This window comes from Diabrotica virgifera, chromosome 6 (genome assembly GCF_917563875.1).
Source record: "Diabrotica virgifera virgifera chromosome 6, PGI_DIABVI_V3a".
NCBI classification, from domain to species: domain Eukaryota; kingdom Metazoa; phylum Arthropoda; class Insecta; order Coleoptera; family Chrysomelidae; genus Diabrotica; species Diabrotica virgifera.
In genome coordinates this window covers 36,504,727-36,521,167 of record NC_065448.1, presented here as the reverse complement: position 1 = coordinate 36,521,167, position 16,441 = coordinate 36,504,727, and the positions used below count along the sequence as shown (strand labels likewise).

The 16,441-nt window shown below is 29.4% G+C and overlaps 1 protein-coding gene across 1 annotated transcript; it reads right to left on the bottom strand.

Annotated features, from left to right (window-relative positions):
• Positions 1-482: 482 nt before the first annotated feature.
• Positions 483-16,192, bottom strand: LOC114335170 (acylphosphatase-2). The gene is made up of 4 exons (XM_028285349.2): positions 15,988-16,192; positions 11,228-11,244; positions 11,065-11,174; positions 483-739 (listed from the first exon to the last, which is right to left on the bottom strand). The coding sequence occupies exons 1-4, from the start codon at positions 16,133-16,135 to the stop codon at positions 625-627; spliced, it is 390 nt and encodes a 129-aa protein (XP_028141150.1). The 5' UTR covers positions 16,136-16,192; the 3' UTR covers positions 483-624.
• Positions 16,193-16,441: the final 249 nt, after the last annotated feature.

Sequence of the window (16,441 nt, the reverse complement as noted above, 5' to 3'; positions counted from 1 at the left end):
ATGCCATTTCTACAATACTCTCCTTTCCATTAAACATGTAATAATTAACTGCTGTCAGTATGATTTCTCTAGAAACAAATTCAAGTTAAAAGGGGATCTAAAAGACATCCTCAGTGTTCCAAACGGTTTTGACTGTGTTCTAAAATTCCTAAAAGAAACACGTTTATTCCAACTAATCTAACCAGCGCACAGTGTTTAATCTATAAGTTTTATTGTTTGGCTTCACTAATAAGAACTGATCATACCAAATGCATATTTGTATTTATAATGTATGTATAATTTGTATCCATAATATTGTAAACTGTTCCCGTGTCATTGACCAGTAGCTGTCGAGACACGTTAATTACAAATAAAAAAAAATTAAGATCGTGGTGAATTCTCAAGTAAAATAGTAAATTCTTTATTTTAATTCAGTCATCTAGTTATTATTTTTCTCTCATATTGAATTTTTGAGTACATATTAATATTAAATAAAATACCTATTCGTTTTAAACAGGAATATATTCATAAAACCAAAAAATACATAAAACTCAAAATATAAATACTGTTTTAAAGCTCCTTTTGAGGATATATTCACACATCTACTAGAATTTGTCAATTACTTTTTCTAAAAATTATTTGAAATTATCGTTTGATCTTAAATGAATCATAGGTGTATTGATTAATAGTTTTTTGGTTGGAAAAGACGGCTTTATCAATCCTAGAGGAAGGACTGCCAGTTTCTTGTAACCATAATTTCCTAGAAAAAAAAAGAAAAAATTAGAAAAACAAAAATAATACATTTACTATGACTAAAAATATTAAAATAAATAAAATACATCAATAATAAGTCCAGTACGCTGTATCATGAATTTTTCTCTTTGATTCTTTAATTATGTTACATATTTGACTGTACTATGTTGTCCGTCTAGACCTAGACGATGGACAGATGATATCAGGCGGATTAGTAAAAACCACGGTTATTAGACTTTATTACGGTTGTCTTGTCCGACGGTGGTGGGGAGACTTATATTTTTGACTTTACGTCACAAGAGTTTACATTCCCATATTTTATAATAATATAATAAATAATAAGACAAATAGTACACATTTTATCTTATACCGGGTGGGGAATCGTAAAAAGGGCCATAGGAAACTCAATGTAAAGTTCTGAATTGTTGAATTCCTGCTTCCCTAATTATTCTACATCAAAAGTCATGAGAGAATACTTGTAGGGCCGGTTGTTCGAACGCTAATCAAGAAGTTGATTATAATCAATCATTTATTTTAATCAATTTTCTTGATGATAATCAAATCACGACATGAAAAATACATGTAAAACACTAATCAGTTACCGATTGTAGGTAAAACAGTAATTAAAATATAGCCGCAGCTCTTAAATTATTAAAAATTGCTTATTATTATTATTATTATTGATTTGTAAGTAAAAACAAGAAATTAACATCAGAAAGAGGTAGAGAATTAAAATCTATATTAAAATCAAAAGTTAAAATTGTTCTACGATTTAAATGCATTCCAAAATTTTGCGTATTCCATTAGGTATGCGTGTAAAAGTAAGACCACACGTTACTATTTAACTGACAGTGCTCACACCATTGACTGAATAAAAAAATCTTTATTATTAATCCTTTCTCCGCAACTGATAGGGTATCTTATCAACTGTATTGTTTTTAAACAATAGATGATAAAATAAAAATATTGACAGTTCAAAAATGTGAACATTATTGCATTGTGTGTGGCCTAAGTTTGGGCTGAAAACTAAAATGTATTACATTTTTACAAAATTTTGGAATATGTTTAATTACGCAGACCAATTTTAACAGTTATTTCCAATACAGATTTCAATCCTCTTCAAATAGTTTCTAATGTCTTTTGATGTAAAATAATTATTAGGGAAGCTGGAATTCAACAGTTCAGAATTTTACATTGAGTTAATGCAAAACTTTGACGCATGTCAAAATTCTCAATGTGTTTTAATTGTATTTATTTTTTTCGAATCCTGAGAAAACTAATAAATATTTTTAAAAAATTTAAACTCAGAATGAAAGACTACATTTTTACCGAGGGCTGAAAGTCCCTGAAAACTTCTATAATGTTTATTTTAATAAGTTACAGGGCTGAAAATAAAAGAGAAGTGTGATATTTAATTTCAAATATTTCATTCAATAGAATTTGCTTGTTTATTCTAAGGGGCTTTCCGCCCTCGGTAATAATGTAATCTTGCATCCTGCGTTTACATTTTTCTAAAATACTTGGTTTTCTCAGGATTCGAAAAAAATCATATTACGATTCAAATGACACTAAACTCTCGTGACGTAATCTCACCCTTAATGTTCATTGGTTAGTCGATTTAGGCAACCGTAGTAATGTCTAAGAACCGTGAGTAAAAACTGACAACAATCAACACAAAACCATGAAGTGTTGAATCAATTGGGGGAGACCTATGTCCAGCAGTGGACGTAAATTGGTTGATGGATGGTTGAATTGGATGATGTTTCATTTCCCATTTTTGAACATTTTTGTCTTGAACAACAAATACAATTTTTTATACTGCCTCACAGTTAAAAGTTTGCATAAAAATATTGTAGAAAAAGATATTTCTTCTGCACTAGTGACTGCAAAAGACTGCACTAATTGATTGTGGAAAGGTTTTAAAACATTGGACTTATGTATAAAAAAGATGATCATCAAATGTACAGGGTGATTGATTAGTGTGAGGAAGCTCAGTAGATCTGTTATAGTAAAAATTACAAAAAAAAGTTATTAACAAAAATTGTAGGCAGCTTTAAACTCCACATTTTAAAATTAGTTACAATCTTACAGGGTGTTCCATAAGATGGTGGCAGACCAAACTTATGTTTTTTTAAATGGAACACCCTGTATTTTATTTTAAATTTGAAATCTGCTTCACTTCCACATCACAACAATGTAAAGTTTTATTATGTTATACCGGGTACTTAAAAAGTTATAGCCAATATTACCTGAAAATCGTATCAAGTTTAACTCCCTGTATAATTAAAAAGGAGTATAGGAACATTGATCTATTGAAACCATAGTTTTTTAATAATTATTAAAAATTATAAAACATATTCGTTTTCATAATATTCGTTAAATCAAATACAGGGTAAGTCAAAATGCAAGTACATTATTTTCTTGGTAATTTTAAATAGAACACCCTGTATTTTATATCACTATCGAAAAGTACTAATATCTTACTTCAAATTTTATAAAGTACTCCCTATACCTAAAGTTATCAGTTTTCTAGATATTTTTATTTTTCCATCAAAGTATTAATTTGGTAGATATTTTAACGTTTACCAATAATTATTGTGAGTTGGCCATGATTGATTTGTCAGAAACTGACAGTTTGACATTATTGTTTATTAATTCAGTAAAGAAATAACGACACAGAAAAGAAAGTAATTTATTTTAAATAAAATTTATAACAAATAACCGACGGAAAATTAAAAAAAATAACAACACAAAAAAATAAAAACAACAGTAATTTTAACTTATCTTACTTAAGTAAGGTGTTCTAAATGACCTTCCAAAACATCTATGCATACTTGAAAGCGGTCATTGAAAGAGTTGCTTACATTACTAAGCATTTGTAAGGAAATATTTTGAAATACAATTCGGATTCTATTTTTCATATCATCTCTTGTTGTTGGAGGTATTTTATATACTTCGTTCTTAACGTAACCCCAAAAAATGAGTCCATTTTATTGAGCTCTGGTGACCTTGGGGGCCACCTTTATCACCAAATAAGACATAATCAAAAAAATCTCTCTGCTCATTAATTTTTTCTAAGGCCCATTCACAAAATACTATTCGTTTCTGAAAATCATCATTATTTAATTCTTGGTGCTTTTGAATATGATAAGGGTGCATCTTGTTTTTAGATAGAATGTTTTGAACGGAGTAGTAACTAAGTTCTTGTTCATTGGAAATACTCCTTATACTTGTGTGTGGGTTTTCTGTAACTGCCATCAACACACTAATTTCGTTTTCCTCTGTCACACTAGTTTTTGTTCGTTCATGTTTTTCATAATTCACTGAACCAGTGCCGTTAAATCGATCTTTCAATTTTTCAAATGTATCTTGTCTCGGTTGCCGCCTATCTGGAAACCGTTCTTGATAAATTCTAGCTGATAGTAATGAATTTTTATTGCATTCCCCCAAAATCCAGATCATATCTACCATTTCATCAGTAGTAAAATTCGTTATTGCTAATTTAAATTGAATTAATTACTGAATTACTAAATAATAATTGTTGCTAATTTACGGTGTACCCCAATACTGAATTAATAAACAATAATGTCAAACTGTCAGTTTCTGACAAATCAATCATGGCCAACTCACAATAATTATTGGTAAACGTTAAAATATCTACCAAATTAATACTTCGATGGAAAAATAAAAATATCTAGAAAACTGATAACTTTAGGTATAGGGAGTACTTTATAAAATTTAAAGTACGATATTAGTACTTTTCGATAGTGATATAAAATACAGGGTGTTCTATTTAAAATTACCAAGTAAATAATGTACTTGCATTTTGACTTACCCTGTATTTGATTTAAGGAATATTATGAAAACGAATATGTTTTATAATTTTTAACAATTATTAAAAAACTATGGTTGCAATAGATCAATGTTCCTGTACTCCTTTTTAATTATACAGGGAGTTAAACTTGATACGATTTTCAGGTAATATTGGCTATAACTTTTTAAGTACCCGGTATAACATAATAAAACTTTACATTGTTGTGATGTGGAAGTGAAGCAGATTTCAAATTTAAAATAAAATACAGGGTGTTCCATTTAAAAAAACATAAGTTTGGTCTGCCACCATCTTATGGAACACCCTGTAAGATTGTAACTAATTTTAAAATGTGGAGTTTAAAGTTGCCTACAATTTTTGTCAATAACTTTTTTTTGTAATTTTTACTATAACAGATCTACTGAGCTTCCTCACACTAATCAATCACCCTATAGTCCAAGTAATGAAGCTTAAAATAGGACAAAATCTCTCAATTTTTACAGAATGGATAGATTTACTTGAAAATTTGAGGATAAGTATTGGATAGTCCAAGGATCAGACTCTATATGACGCAGAAAGGAGCTTTTACCATGGGGGTGGTTGCCACATCATCTCGGGGGTGGAAATTTTTAATTATATTTTGACTGCAAAAGTTGGTAAAAACATTCATTTTAAGCAAAAAATGTTCTATACATTTTTTTGATAAAATTAATAGTTTTCGATTTATTCGCTATCGAAAGTATTAGTTTTACATCGAAAAAATCAATGTTTTAAATCAGTTTTCTGCTAATAACTCAAAAAGATTTATGAAAAAACTTTACTTAACAAAAATGTACCTTTTGAAAAAATAAACAATTTTTTTTAATATTCTTTAAATCCAAGAGTAATCGAGCTATACTTTATTAATATGTTAGCTCTTCTTCGTCAAATGCTAAATATTGTACTTTCAAAGTCAAAATACGGATAAACTATGCATTTTTCGAGAATAAGTTGTTCAAACTAATTTAAAGTATTTTTTCTACAACCGTGTTAAAAATTCAATTTTTAGCACTCCATACGAGCGTTAAAAATGCTACTTTAAGGCACTAGTGCTTTAAAAATTTTATGGCACTGCAATTCGTATTGACCGTATAGGCAATTTTGATGTAATGTCAAAAAAATATAAAAATGGAATGTCAGCCAAGTTCAAGTAGAAGTTTTTGTAGATATTGTCCTGTAATTACGTTTGTAGAAAAAATATTGTATGATATGCGTGTTAAAAAGTACATTTTTAAGGCACTCATGTGAATTGCAGAACTCGCTATCGCTCATTCTGCAAACTTTCACATGCGTGCCTTAAACGTGTACTTTTAACACTTATATCATAAATAACTATAAAAATATCTATCTCAAAAAATACAAAAAATGTCTCTAGCTCAAACATTACGTCACTTATAAAGAAAAGAATGTCAGTCCCTATTTTTTTTTTTCAAAGAAAAAGTGATCGGAACCAACCTCCTAATAACCACCCTAATAAAAATTAGTCATTGACCTGATTTAGTCTTCTTTATTTTTGTATTTTTAATTGGTTCTAGAAGTTTGACCGGCTTAGAAAGATTAGTTTAAAAAAAATGGAGTTAAAAGCGAAGAACGAATTTTTGAAGTTTGGTAAAAACTGCTGTTTCTTCAGAATACAAAGATTAGCATCAGAGATACGAAAAAATGTTTAAATATGAAATTGTAGCTTTTTACTTTCCAAGAACTTGATTTGCAAACATTTTTCCTGCGTCAAAAATTGAGTGAGCTATTGACAAATAAAGTTTGTAATAACATGCAAAAACCACCTAACTCTTTCAAAGTCACCTCTTTTTGCGACTGAGGTTTTAAGGATTTAATATTAATAGCCTTATAGATCTTGTAAAAATCTACAAAATTCTTTTTTATAGAACTTTCTAAGATAAAAAAATTAAAAGTTACGGTTAAAAAATCAATATATTTTGTTGAAAAAAACGCTGGACGGAAGGGCCGCCCGAGAACTTTATCGTACCGATCTATTATCGTTATCGTACTAGATACTGGCATTCTATAAAAATAACAAAGTTACTCGTTATTTTGATATTTTAGAAACACCTTGTATACATACATACTTGAACATATTTTATGGGTCTACGCATCATTAATTCCTGCATTTGAGAAAATGTTCGGGGACAATTATTGCATAAATCAATAGAATATTAGTCATACTTTCATTTCAGATTAGTTCATTTTTCTGAGAAATTAATAGTTTACAATATTTGCATTTTACTGCATGGATTGTAATGAAATTTTGGGAGTAGCCCAAAGCCAAATCTCCTAATTCAAAGTCTATCCTATATTATACTATATACTATGGCGCTTTTATCATGGGGGCGGTTCCCACCACTTCTCGGGGATAGAACATTTTTATTTTCGAATTGCATGGAGCAAAAGAAAGAATTTTAAGAAAATTTAAAAATGCGCCCTATAATTTGATCTTATTTTTTTCACCCGTCCAACTTTTTGAAAGTAGAAATAACACTATATTAAGAGGTATTGCAAAAGAAAAACAATGCATTTAAATTCTGGTGAATGAGGGGTTAAATGTATGTACTTATCATTTTTCCTTAAAGTACATTAGTCATATCTTTTTTGCACCATATTTCGCTTAGTTTGAATGTAACCGACATTTAACGGTGCTCGTTTTAAAGGCCTTTTCAAACACTACAAAAGCATGAGCACTTTGAGCATGCACCAAAAAACAAACTCTTTTTACCTACCATATCTCTTTTTGTATTATAAATAGAAAATTTACGAAGGAACGAATCTCTTTTTTATTTATAATCTAAAAAAATTTTTATATAGTGTTTTTAGTTTGATGCATAGTTTTTAAGGTATTCACAAAAAACCGTCCGAAAACGTGTCATTTTTGAATGACAATGGCCAATTTTCAACTACGCATAACTCAAAAAGTATCGAGTTCTCAAAAAAAAGTATAGATCAGTTTTTGCTTAAAAATAGGTTCTCTAGCCACTTCCATGCTTATTTTGACCAACAAATTTTCCACCCACTTGAAGGGGTGGGAATTGCCCCAAGATAAAAGCGCCATAGTATATAGGGTAGATTTTGTTTCTTGAGCTATTCCCTACTTACTGTGAAAATATCAAGTACATCGATGTAGTAGGATGGAATTCGGAGCCAAATACCCTCATCGACTGCCCTATAATAATGCTCTGCTATAATCGCGTGAGAGGGGACACACACAAGATTCTAGCAAAATTTCAATTTTCTGTAACTTTTCGAGTTTTTGAGTTACAGCAACGACTTTTATGTCATTGGAAAGGTAATTTTACATTATTTCAAAATATGTAAAAATATACAGGGCGTATCTAAAATATTAAGATTTTTTTTTCATTTCCGGTTCAACCGGAAGCTATATTGTAGATAAAATTTATTGTGCTAATAGATAATAACATACTATATATGTCTACCAAATTTCAAATTTTAGTTTCTATTACAGAGGAAGTTACGGGCACTCGAATATTTTTTTATAAAAAATTCATAACTCCCCTCCTATGAGGAGTTAAGAAATCTGACTGATGTTATTGAATTTACCGATAGGATATCAAAAACATATCAAAAAATGAATAAATTCCTTGGAGCCATTTTTGAGAAAATCTAGTTCAAACTTATGTCAAATTTTGACCCCTTAAATATAGGCAACCCATAATTTTTCTGAAAAACGATAATATTCTTGTTATAGCCCCATCTTTAGGCTATACAAATGTTTTTTCAAATTAAATTTATCTTAAACAAGTTTTTAGATTGGTAGGGAAATGTATCGGGTGGGCGGTCGGCCATGCTGGCCGCCATTTTGGATTTGGAAATGTGAAATTCCGTATTTCTATTTTCCTGTCGATGAGCTAACTTTAACTTAAATTTCATTCGTTTCGGTCAAAATTTGCAAAAATGGGCCTTAAATAACCCCCCTGTTTTGGCCCCCCTTTGAGAGGTTTTTTTCAAAAGCTTAGTTTCTCGACAAAATTCTCTTAAACTTACTCATACCGAATTTCATCGAAATCGGTCTAGTAGTTTTTGCTGGGCGGTGGCGACATACGTACGTACATACGTACGTACGTACATACTTCCGACATGTTTTTTTATTTGCTTTTTATACTCAGGTGGACTCAAATCGTCGAAAAAAAGTGAAATCTGAAAAAAAATTTTTTGCACGATCCTATAACTTTATCTATTATACTCATACTGCGTATGTAGTACGATAAAGTAAAAATGAAGAAATCCAATTGGAAGCATAATAATATAAGTTGACGGTGTTTTTAGTCATTGGCCTTATTCAGATTCAGTCTTCTTTATTTATGTATTATTAATAGATTCTAGAAGTATGACTGGCTTAGAATGATTAGTTTTTAAAAAACTGGAGTTAAAAGCGAATAACGAATCTTTGAAGTTTGGTAAAAAATGCCATTTTCTTCAGAATAGAAAGATTAGTATCAGAGAGATACAAAAAAATGTGTAAAAACATGAAATTGTAGGTTATTTAGTTCCCAAGAATTTGGTTTGAAAAATTTTTTTCTACAGCAAAAATTGAGTAAATTGTAAGTGAGTACCTATTGAGTCCCTAAACCTATAAATTCCCTATAAATTGAGTACCTAAAACTATTAATTTGATCAAAAAAATGTGTAGAAAATTTTTTGCTTAGAATGAATGTTTTTACCAAATTTTGCGGTCAAAATATAATAAAAAATTTCCACCCCCGAGATGGGGTGGCAACCACCCCCATGGTAAAAGCGCCTTTCGACATCATATAGATTTTGATCCTTGGACTATCCACTACTTAGTCTCAAATTTTCACGCAAATCGACCCATTCTGTAAAAATTTCGAGGCAAAAGCTTCGGTTCCTGGACTAATATGACTGTTTGTTTTTTTTTTCTTGGATGAAACGTAGATATTGAATGACGAAATTGTTGGTTCTCTATGGCAGATAAACTAAATGTTAAAAACTTTAAAGACATGTGACACAAGGTTCTGTTGCTCTGCTTGCTGAATGTAGAGATAATTATTATAAATATAAACTACAATTTAATTCATATAAAGAAAATATTTATATTATATACAGTATTTCCCTGTAAGTTGTATCCATATGAAAAACTTTTTTATTATTAATTTTACGAAAAAAAGTTATTCTTCATAAAAAGCTCTGCATGGTCCAAAACCTATAATTCAACCATCAGATATCAAATTTTATGAATATTATACGAGGTATGTCAAAAAGTTTGAATTTCACTCAGGAGTAAAGTAGCTTTATTTTTCACAATATTGAAAATTGCTATTATGAAAAGTTGTTTGGAATTAAAAAATATATTCTAATATGCAGTTACATCCTTCTAATTGAAATTTTTTTTTTTTTAATTATAGATAACTAACATTATTTTCAGTAATTTTAATTCTAATTATTAATTAATTAATTAATTTTAAAGTAATTAATATTAATTTTACGAAAAAAGTGATTCATAATAAAAAGTTCTGCATGGTCTAAAATACTCTAAAACCTAAAATACAACCATCTTATGTCAATTTTATACGAGGTGTGTCAAAAAAGATAAATTTAGATCAAAAGTAAAGTACCTTTATAGTTCAAAATATTTCAATAAGAAGGATGTAATTACATACTGAAACATGGTTTTTAATTCTTAGTAACTTTTCATAATAACAATTTTCGATATTGTGAAAAATAAAGGTATTTTACTCTTGAGCCAAATTCATATTTTTTGACATACCTTGTATAAAATTGATAAAATGTGACATAATATGGTTGTATTTTAGGTTTCAGACCATGCAGAACTTTTTATCAAGAATCACGTTTTTCGTAAAATTAATAATAAAAGAGTTATCAGAATTGAAATAACTGAAAATAATGTTAGTTATCCATAATTTTTCAAAAAAAAAGTTTCAATTAGAAGGATATAATTGCATATTATAATATAGTTTTTAATTCCAAACAACTTTTCATAACAGCAATTTTCAATATTGTGAAAAATAAAGCTACTTTATTACTCTTGAGTGAAATTCAAACTTTTTGACATACCTCGTATAATATTCATAAAATTTGATATCTGATGGTTGAATCTTAGGTTTTGGACCATGCAGAGATTTTTATGAAGAATGACTTTTTTTCGTAAAATTAATAATAAAAAAGTTTTCCATATGGATACAACTTACAGGGACATACTGTATAAAATGATAACGAATGATATCATAATATTCATGCTACATTCTCTTTTGAAAATAAACTTTGAAAAAAAATTGTTTCGCCTTTTCAACTTATTGTCAACTAATATAATAAAAAATATTGAAGAAATGGAAGGTTGCATAGTTGCATATTTCATAGTTAAAAAACAAACAATGAACGATCTTCAAATTTTGATCCTTTTTCAGAACATAAAACTAACAGTTATAGCTAGTTCTGATTATATAAAAGTATTGGCAGAATAATAAAATACTAACATTTCTTCTACATTTTTTGTGGGTCCTTCGATAATTCCTTTAACTGTATCCTGCTTGGTATTCATGCACCATCCTTTCAAATTCAGTCTCTTAGCTTCTTTTTCGGTATACTAAAAATTAAATGAATCATTTGTTTGATCAATACCTCAGTAATGATAATTACCTTTCGAAAAAATACACCTAAAACAATATATTTTAAATTAATACATTTTATTATTATTAGAAATATAAAGCCATGTAAAGCAGGTGGGGATGATGACATAGACCCGGAAATGGTCAAATACATGGGAGAAGAAGAGATAAACTGGTTATAGAAAAATATACAAAGAGGCATGAGAAAAACAATAAATCCCAAAAAACTGGTAAAGTAACCTTATAGTGCCAATATACAAAAAGGGAAAATATTTAAACGGCGAAAATTATAGAGTAATATGTTTATCATCGGTATGTTATTATTTGAGAAGAGACTACGACAAGAGGTGGAAAAAGAAATGGGAGAAGAGCAAGCATCATTTAGACCAGAAAGATCAGAAAGAAATAGAAAGAAGTATTGAGTCGGGAGGGAAATTCTGGCATTCATGGATCCAGTGGCGGCGCCTGATGTAAAATATTGTGGGTACACACATAATATTAAGATATAAAAAAACCTTGAGGCCCTATTTCCGTAGGTAAAATTTTTTTTGTGTCGTCAAATTGTAAAAATCAAAGGACCTTATTAAAAATTACAATAAATAATGTATTTTTTCTACAACCGTGTTAAAAATGCAATTTTTAGCACTCCATAGGAGCGTTAAAAATGCTATTTTAAGGCACTAGTGCTTTAAATTTTTTAAGGCACTGCAGTTAAAAGTGATTTGTCAAATTGTGAAACGTCAAAATATTTATATTTCATTTATTAACATTAATATTAATAGTACAACTTGCGCAATTTGAAAAAGGTGGTTTAAGAGGATCGGTACGTATTTTCGGCTGCAATGCTATTCAAATGGGGATTCATTTTTTTCGAATCCTGAGAAAACTAATAAGTATTTTTGAAAAATTTAAACGCAGAATGAAAGATCACGTTATTAGCGAGGGTCGAAAGTCCCTGAGAACTTCTATAATGTTTATTTTAATAAGTTACAGGGGTGAAAAACTAAGAGAAAATTTAGTGTGATTTTTAATTTCAAATATATCATTCAAAATAAACTTTTTATTTATTCTAAGGGACTTTCGGCCCTCGGTAATAATTTAGTCTTTCATTCTGCGTTTAAATTTTTCAAAAATATTTATTGGTTTTTTCAGGATTTGAAAAAAATAAACACAATGCCGTGGTAATATTTTCCAAATCTATCTTTGTCTTACAACGCACTCAGCCGAATATAATATTGTCAGAATATATTGTCAGTCAGACACTGACAATCAGTGACAATTTTAAATATTTGACATTGCATCGGGAATATGTTGAGTTATTGATTAAATATTATTGAAATATAGTGTATTTGATAAATAATTGATTTAAGACGTGAATTTAATAAAAAGTTATTTATTGTGTATTATTTGTGGAAGATCCAAGCAGAGAATACAAAAGGATAATATATTCTGTGATCCAAGTATTTTGTTGTTAAAGATGTTCAAAATTGTAAGCGTTCCATAACAATATATTATTAAAAAATCACTTTAACACTTTTCCTCTTTTCTCGATTTTTAGTTGTACAAATAAATTATTACAATCACTGAATACATAGTTAGTGAAAAAATTATCACATTTATTAACTGAATTAATAATTTCCAATTATAAAAATAACAGTTATCCAAGAACATTCAAAACCCATCTCTTTAAATTAATGATGACATTTTCAAGTAGAATGACATTCTACTAATGTTTATATATCCATACCAGTGTGAATTTTACTACACGTAATTTGCCGTGTAAAGACAGAAAAAGTAGGGATACACGTAAAATATTTGCGAATTATGTACCCATAGCCTTAAAAGGTTTTTTAAAATTTAAATTTAAACTGTATTATTGCATTTTTAACACGTTCGTAGAAAATTTGTTAGAATATACAACAATAAAAGTAAGATGGTATTCTATAGTTGTTATGATTTACGTATTGACAGTATAGGCAATTCTTATGTAATGTCAAGAAAAATATAAAAATGGAATGTCAGTCAAATTCAAGTAAAAGTTTTTGTAGATATTGTCCTCTAATTGAGAATGAATAAATTATAATTGTTGATATACAGGGTGTCCAGAACCTCTACCGACAAACGAACACAGGAGATTCTTCAGACAATTTTAAGATAATTTAACCCAATTCACTTAGTCCGAAAATGCTTCCTAAGGGAGCTAGAGCTCTTTGAAGATGGCGTCTTGTAATTAGTTTTTCTTAAATATCTCCAGAACTCTTCTATTTAGAAAAACAAAAATTGGTACGCGTATTTACCTTTAAGATATAAATCTAATCCATCCATTGCAAATTTCTAGTACCGATCATAGGCGTCCGTTTTGGGTAGGGCAACGGTTATTTTATCGCATAACTTTTTTATCTTTAACTTTTATGCATTTCTGATACTGGATTATTAAATTGGAAAGTATTTTAGTACTAAAAGGTACTCTTGTTTTAAATCGGTAAGACACACCGTTTTCTAGAAAAATCGATTTGAAAACTTTTCGCTCTTTAAATTAAAAAAAAAATTTAAAAAAAAAAGTGTTTTGAAAGACCAAAACTGGTACATTTATTTATATTTTAGATAAAAATCGATTTCATTAATTGCGAATTTCTAGTACTGGTCATAGGCGCCTGTTTTGGGTAGGTCAACAGTTATTTTATAGCATAACTTTTTTGTCTTGAATTTTTGAGCACTTTTGACACTAGATTATTAAATTATGAGGTATTCGAGTACTAAAAGTTACTCTTACTTTATGTTGGTAAAATACTTCGTTTTTTGTTGAAAAGTTCTTTCAATTTTTTTTCAAATTCCAAAAACGAAAAACTTTCAAATCGATTTTTCTAGAAAACGGTGTGTCCTACCGACTTAAATCAAGAGTACCTTTTAGTACTAGAATATCTCACAATTTAATAATTCGGTGTCAAAAATGCATAAAAGTTAAGGACAAAAAAGTTACGCGATAAAATATCCGTTGCTCTACCCAAAACGCACGCCTATGACCGGTACTAGAAATTTACAATGGATGAAATCGATTCATCTCTGAAAAGTAAATAAGCATACCAATTTTCGTTTTTCTAAATAGAAGCGTTCTGAAGGTATTTAAGAAAAACTAATTTCATGACGCCATCTTCAAAGAGCTCTAGCTCCCTTAAGAAGCATTTTCGGACTAGGTGAATTTGGTTAAATTGTCTTAAAATTATCTGAGGAATCTCCTGTCTTCGTTTGTCGGTAGAGTTTCTGGACACCCTGTATAAGACGTTTGTAGAAAAAATATTGTATGGTATACGTGTTAAAAAGTACATTTTTAAGGCACTCATGTGAATTGCAGAATTCGCTTTGCTCATTCTGCTTACTGCGTTCTGCATTCTGCTCGCAACTTTCACATGCGTGCCTTAAACGTGCACTTTTACCACTTATATCACAAATACCTAACTATTATTGACTTAAAATTATAATTTAGTGTTTATATGTTACAAGCAAGTTTTGTAACGAAAGTCAGTCGCCTGTTTCTTTTTTAGATAAATTATTCACAAACCAATTCAGTAAAATTTTAATTTCTTGAATAATTTTTTTTATTGAAAACATTGCGAGTGAAGTTAGTCGATCCTGGCCCATTGCCATTCTAAGGAAAGTTTTGATACGTTTCAATGCAGAGAGACATCGATCTGTTTCTGCAGTTCTCACTGGCATCGTAACAAGTAATTGAAGAATTCAAATTATTTCAGAAAAATCATCTTGTAAATTATTTTTAATCAACAATTTACTTAAGTGGACTGCCCCGGATAGTTAAAATCGTATCTTCTATTTTATTCATTATGCTTCCTCTTCTCCAAATATGTAGGAGACACGGAAAGCGGTAAAAAGTATTGCTAGTAGCACCGCTACACAATTTGTAAGTTTTTCCATAAATCTCCATTTTAAATAATCATTTATAATCTCGACCTTTGCACTTTGGTACATTCTTAATTAACAAATTTGGTTTCGGCATTTTTAATTTTTCTTCTAAATATAGTGAAGAAAATTTAATTGATTTTAAATATTCCACGCTAACATTCACATCCACAAATCCCTCCATTCTTAATATTGTTCCGAAATTCGAACTTCATGAAAGCAAAATATAAATGTATGTGTGCCGTGCATGTTAAAAACACCATAAGATCACAACCAAGTTGTGCACTTGTGGCTATCTAAACTTGTGGGCTAGAGCGGGTAGCGGGCGGGTGGTGTGTTGTATTTTGACCTATGAAAAGTCATTGGAATAGGAACCACTGTAAGAGCGGTGAACAAGGGGTTATGTCTAAGGCCTCGCATCCGTGAAGTTTCTCCTTTGAAATAGAATAAAAATATTTAAATGTTACCTATTAGAGACTTATAAACTCCTTAGATCTGTTATTTCGGATTTCAATTACTGCATAGTTAGATTAAAATGTTATTTATAGAATGATATATTTTCCATAATATAAATGTTTGTGTGAAAATAATTTGGGGGGTTCACATGCACATGTGCACTTATGGAGAAACCGCCACTGCATAGATCTAAGAGCAGCATCGGACTCTATAGAAAGAAAAATTATATGGAAAAAATAGTATTATATGGCAATGCTTGGAGAACATGAAAGTACCAATGAAACAGATAAAAATAATTGAAAGTATATCAGAGTAGTAAAAGGACATGACATGTACAAGATACAAATTAATATTTTTTTGGCGAATGAATTTAGTGTCGCAGTCATATAAACCCAAACAACAATATTTTTTTAAACATACCTTGAACCCTGCCGAATACCTCAAAGTCTACTGACAAAAGTGTTTCAGAAGACATGTTAGCTGTATATGTATATCTCGTACAAGAGGTAAAAATAATTATAATCGCACAAATTAGTAATTTGGCGTTAAATGGAAATAATTTAATCATTCAAAACAAAAATGCTGTCTGACATTTAACATAACCAATAACCATAACAACATAACAACTGTGAAGATAGTCGATGAAGCTAGATAGTCTTCTGTAGAAAACTAAGGAAAAGTTGAAGTACTTGAAAAAAGGTGGCGCTAGTATTAAAATATTTTATTGTATAAAATAAATAAATTGTTTAAAATATATTTATTACATTCTTCTGCCTCCTCTTTTACTTCGGTCAACATACACATACGAGGTTACAAAAATTAGCATCAAGCTGAAAATCTGGTTAAAGATCATTCTCAAATAAGTTAATTAAAA

What these genes read in the sequence shown, in the direction of transcription:
- LOC114335170 (XM_028285349.2), bottom strand. Translation starts at nt 16,135, where the DNA reads ATGATTAAATTATTTCCATTTAACGCCAAATTACTAATTTGTGCGATT. An exon ending in ACAAAAAATGTAGAAGAAAT is followed by an intron (nt 740 to 11,064) that starts GTTAGTATTTTA and finishes TTTTTTTTCTAG; the next exon opens with GAAATTATGGTTACAAGAAA.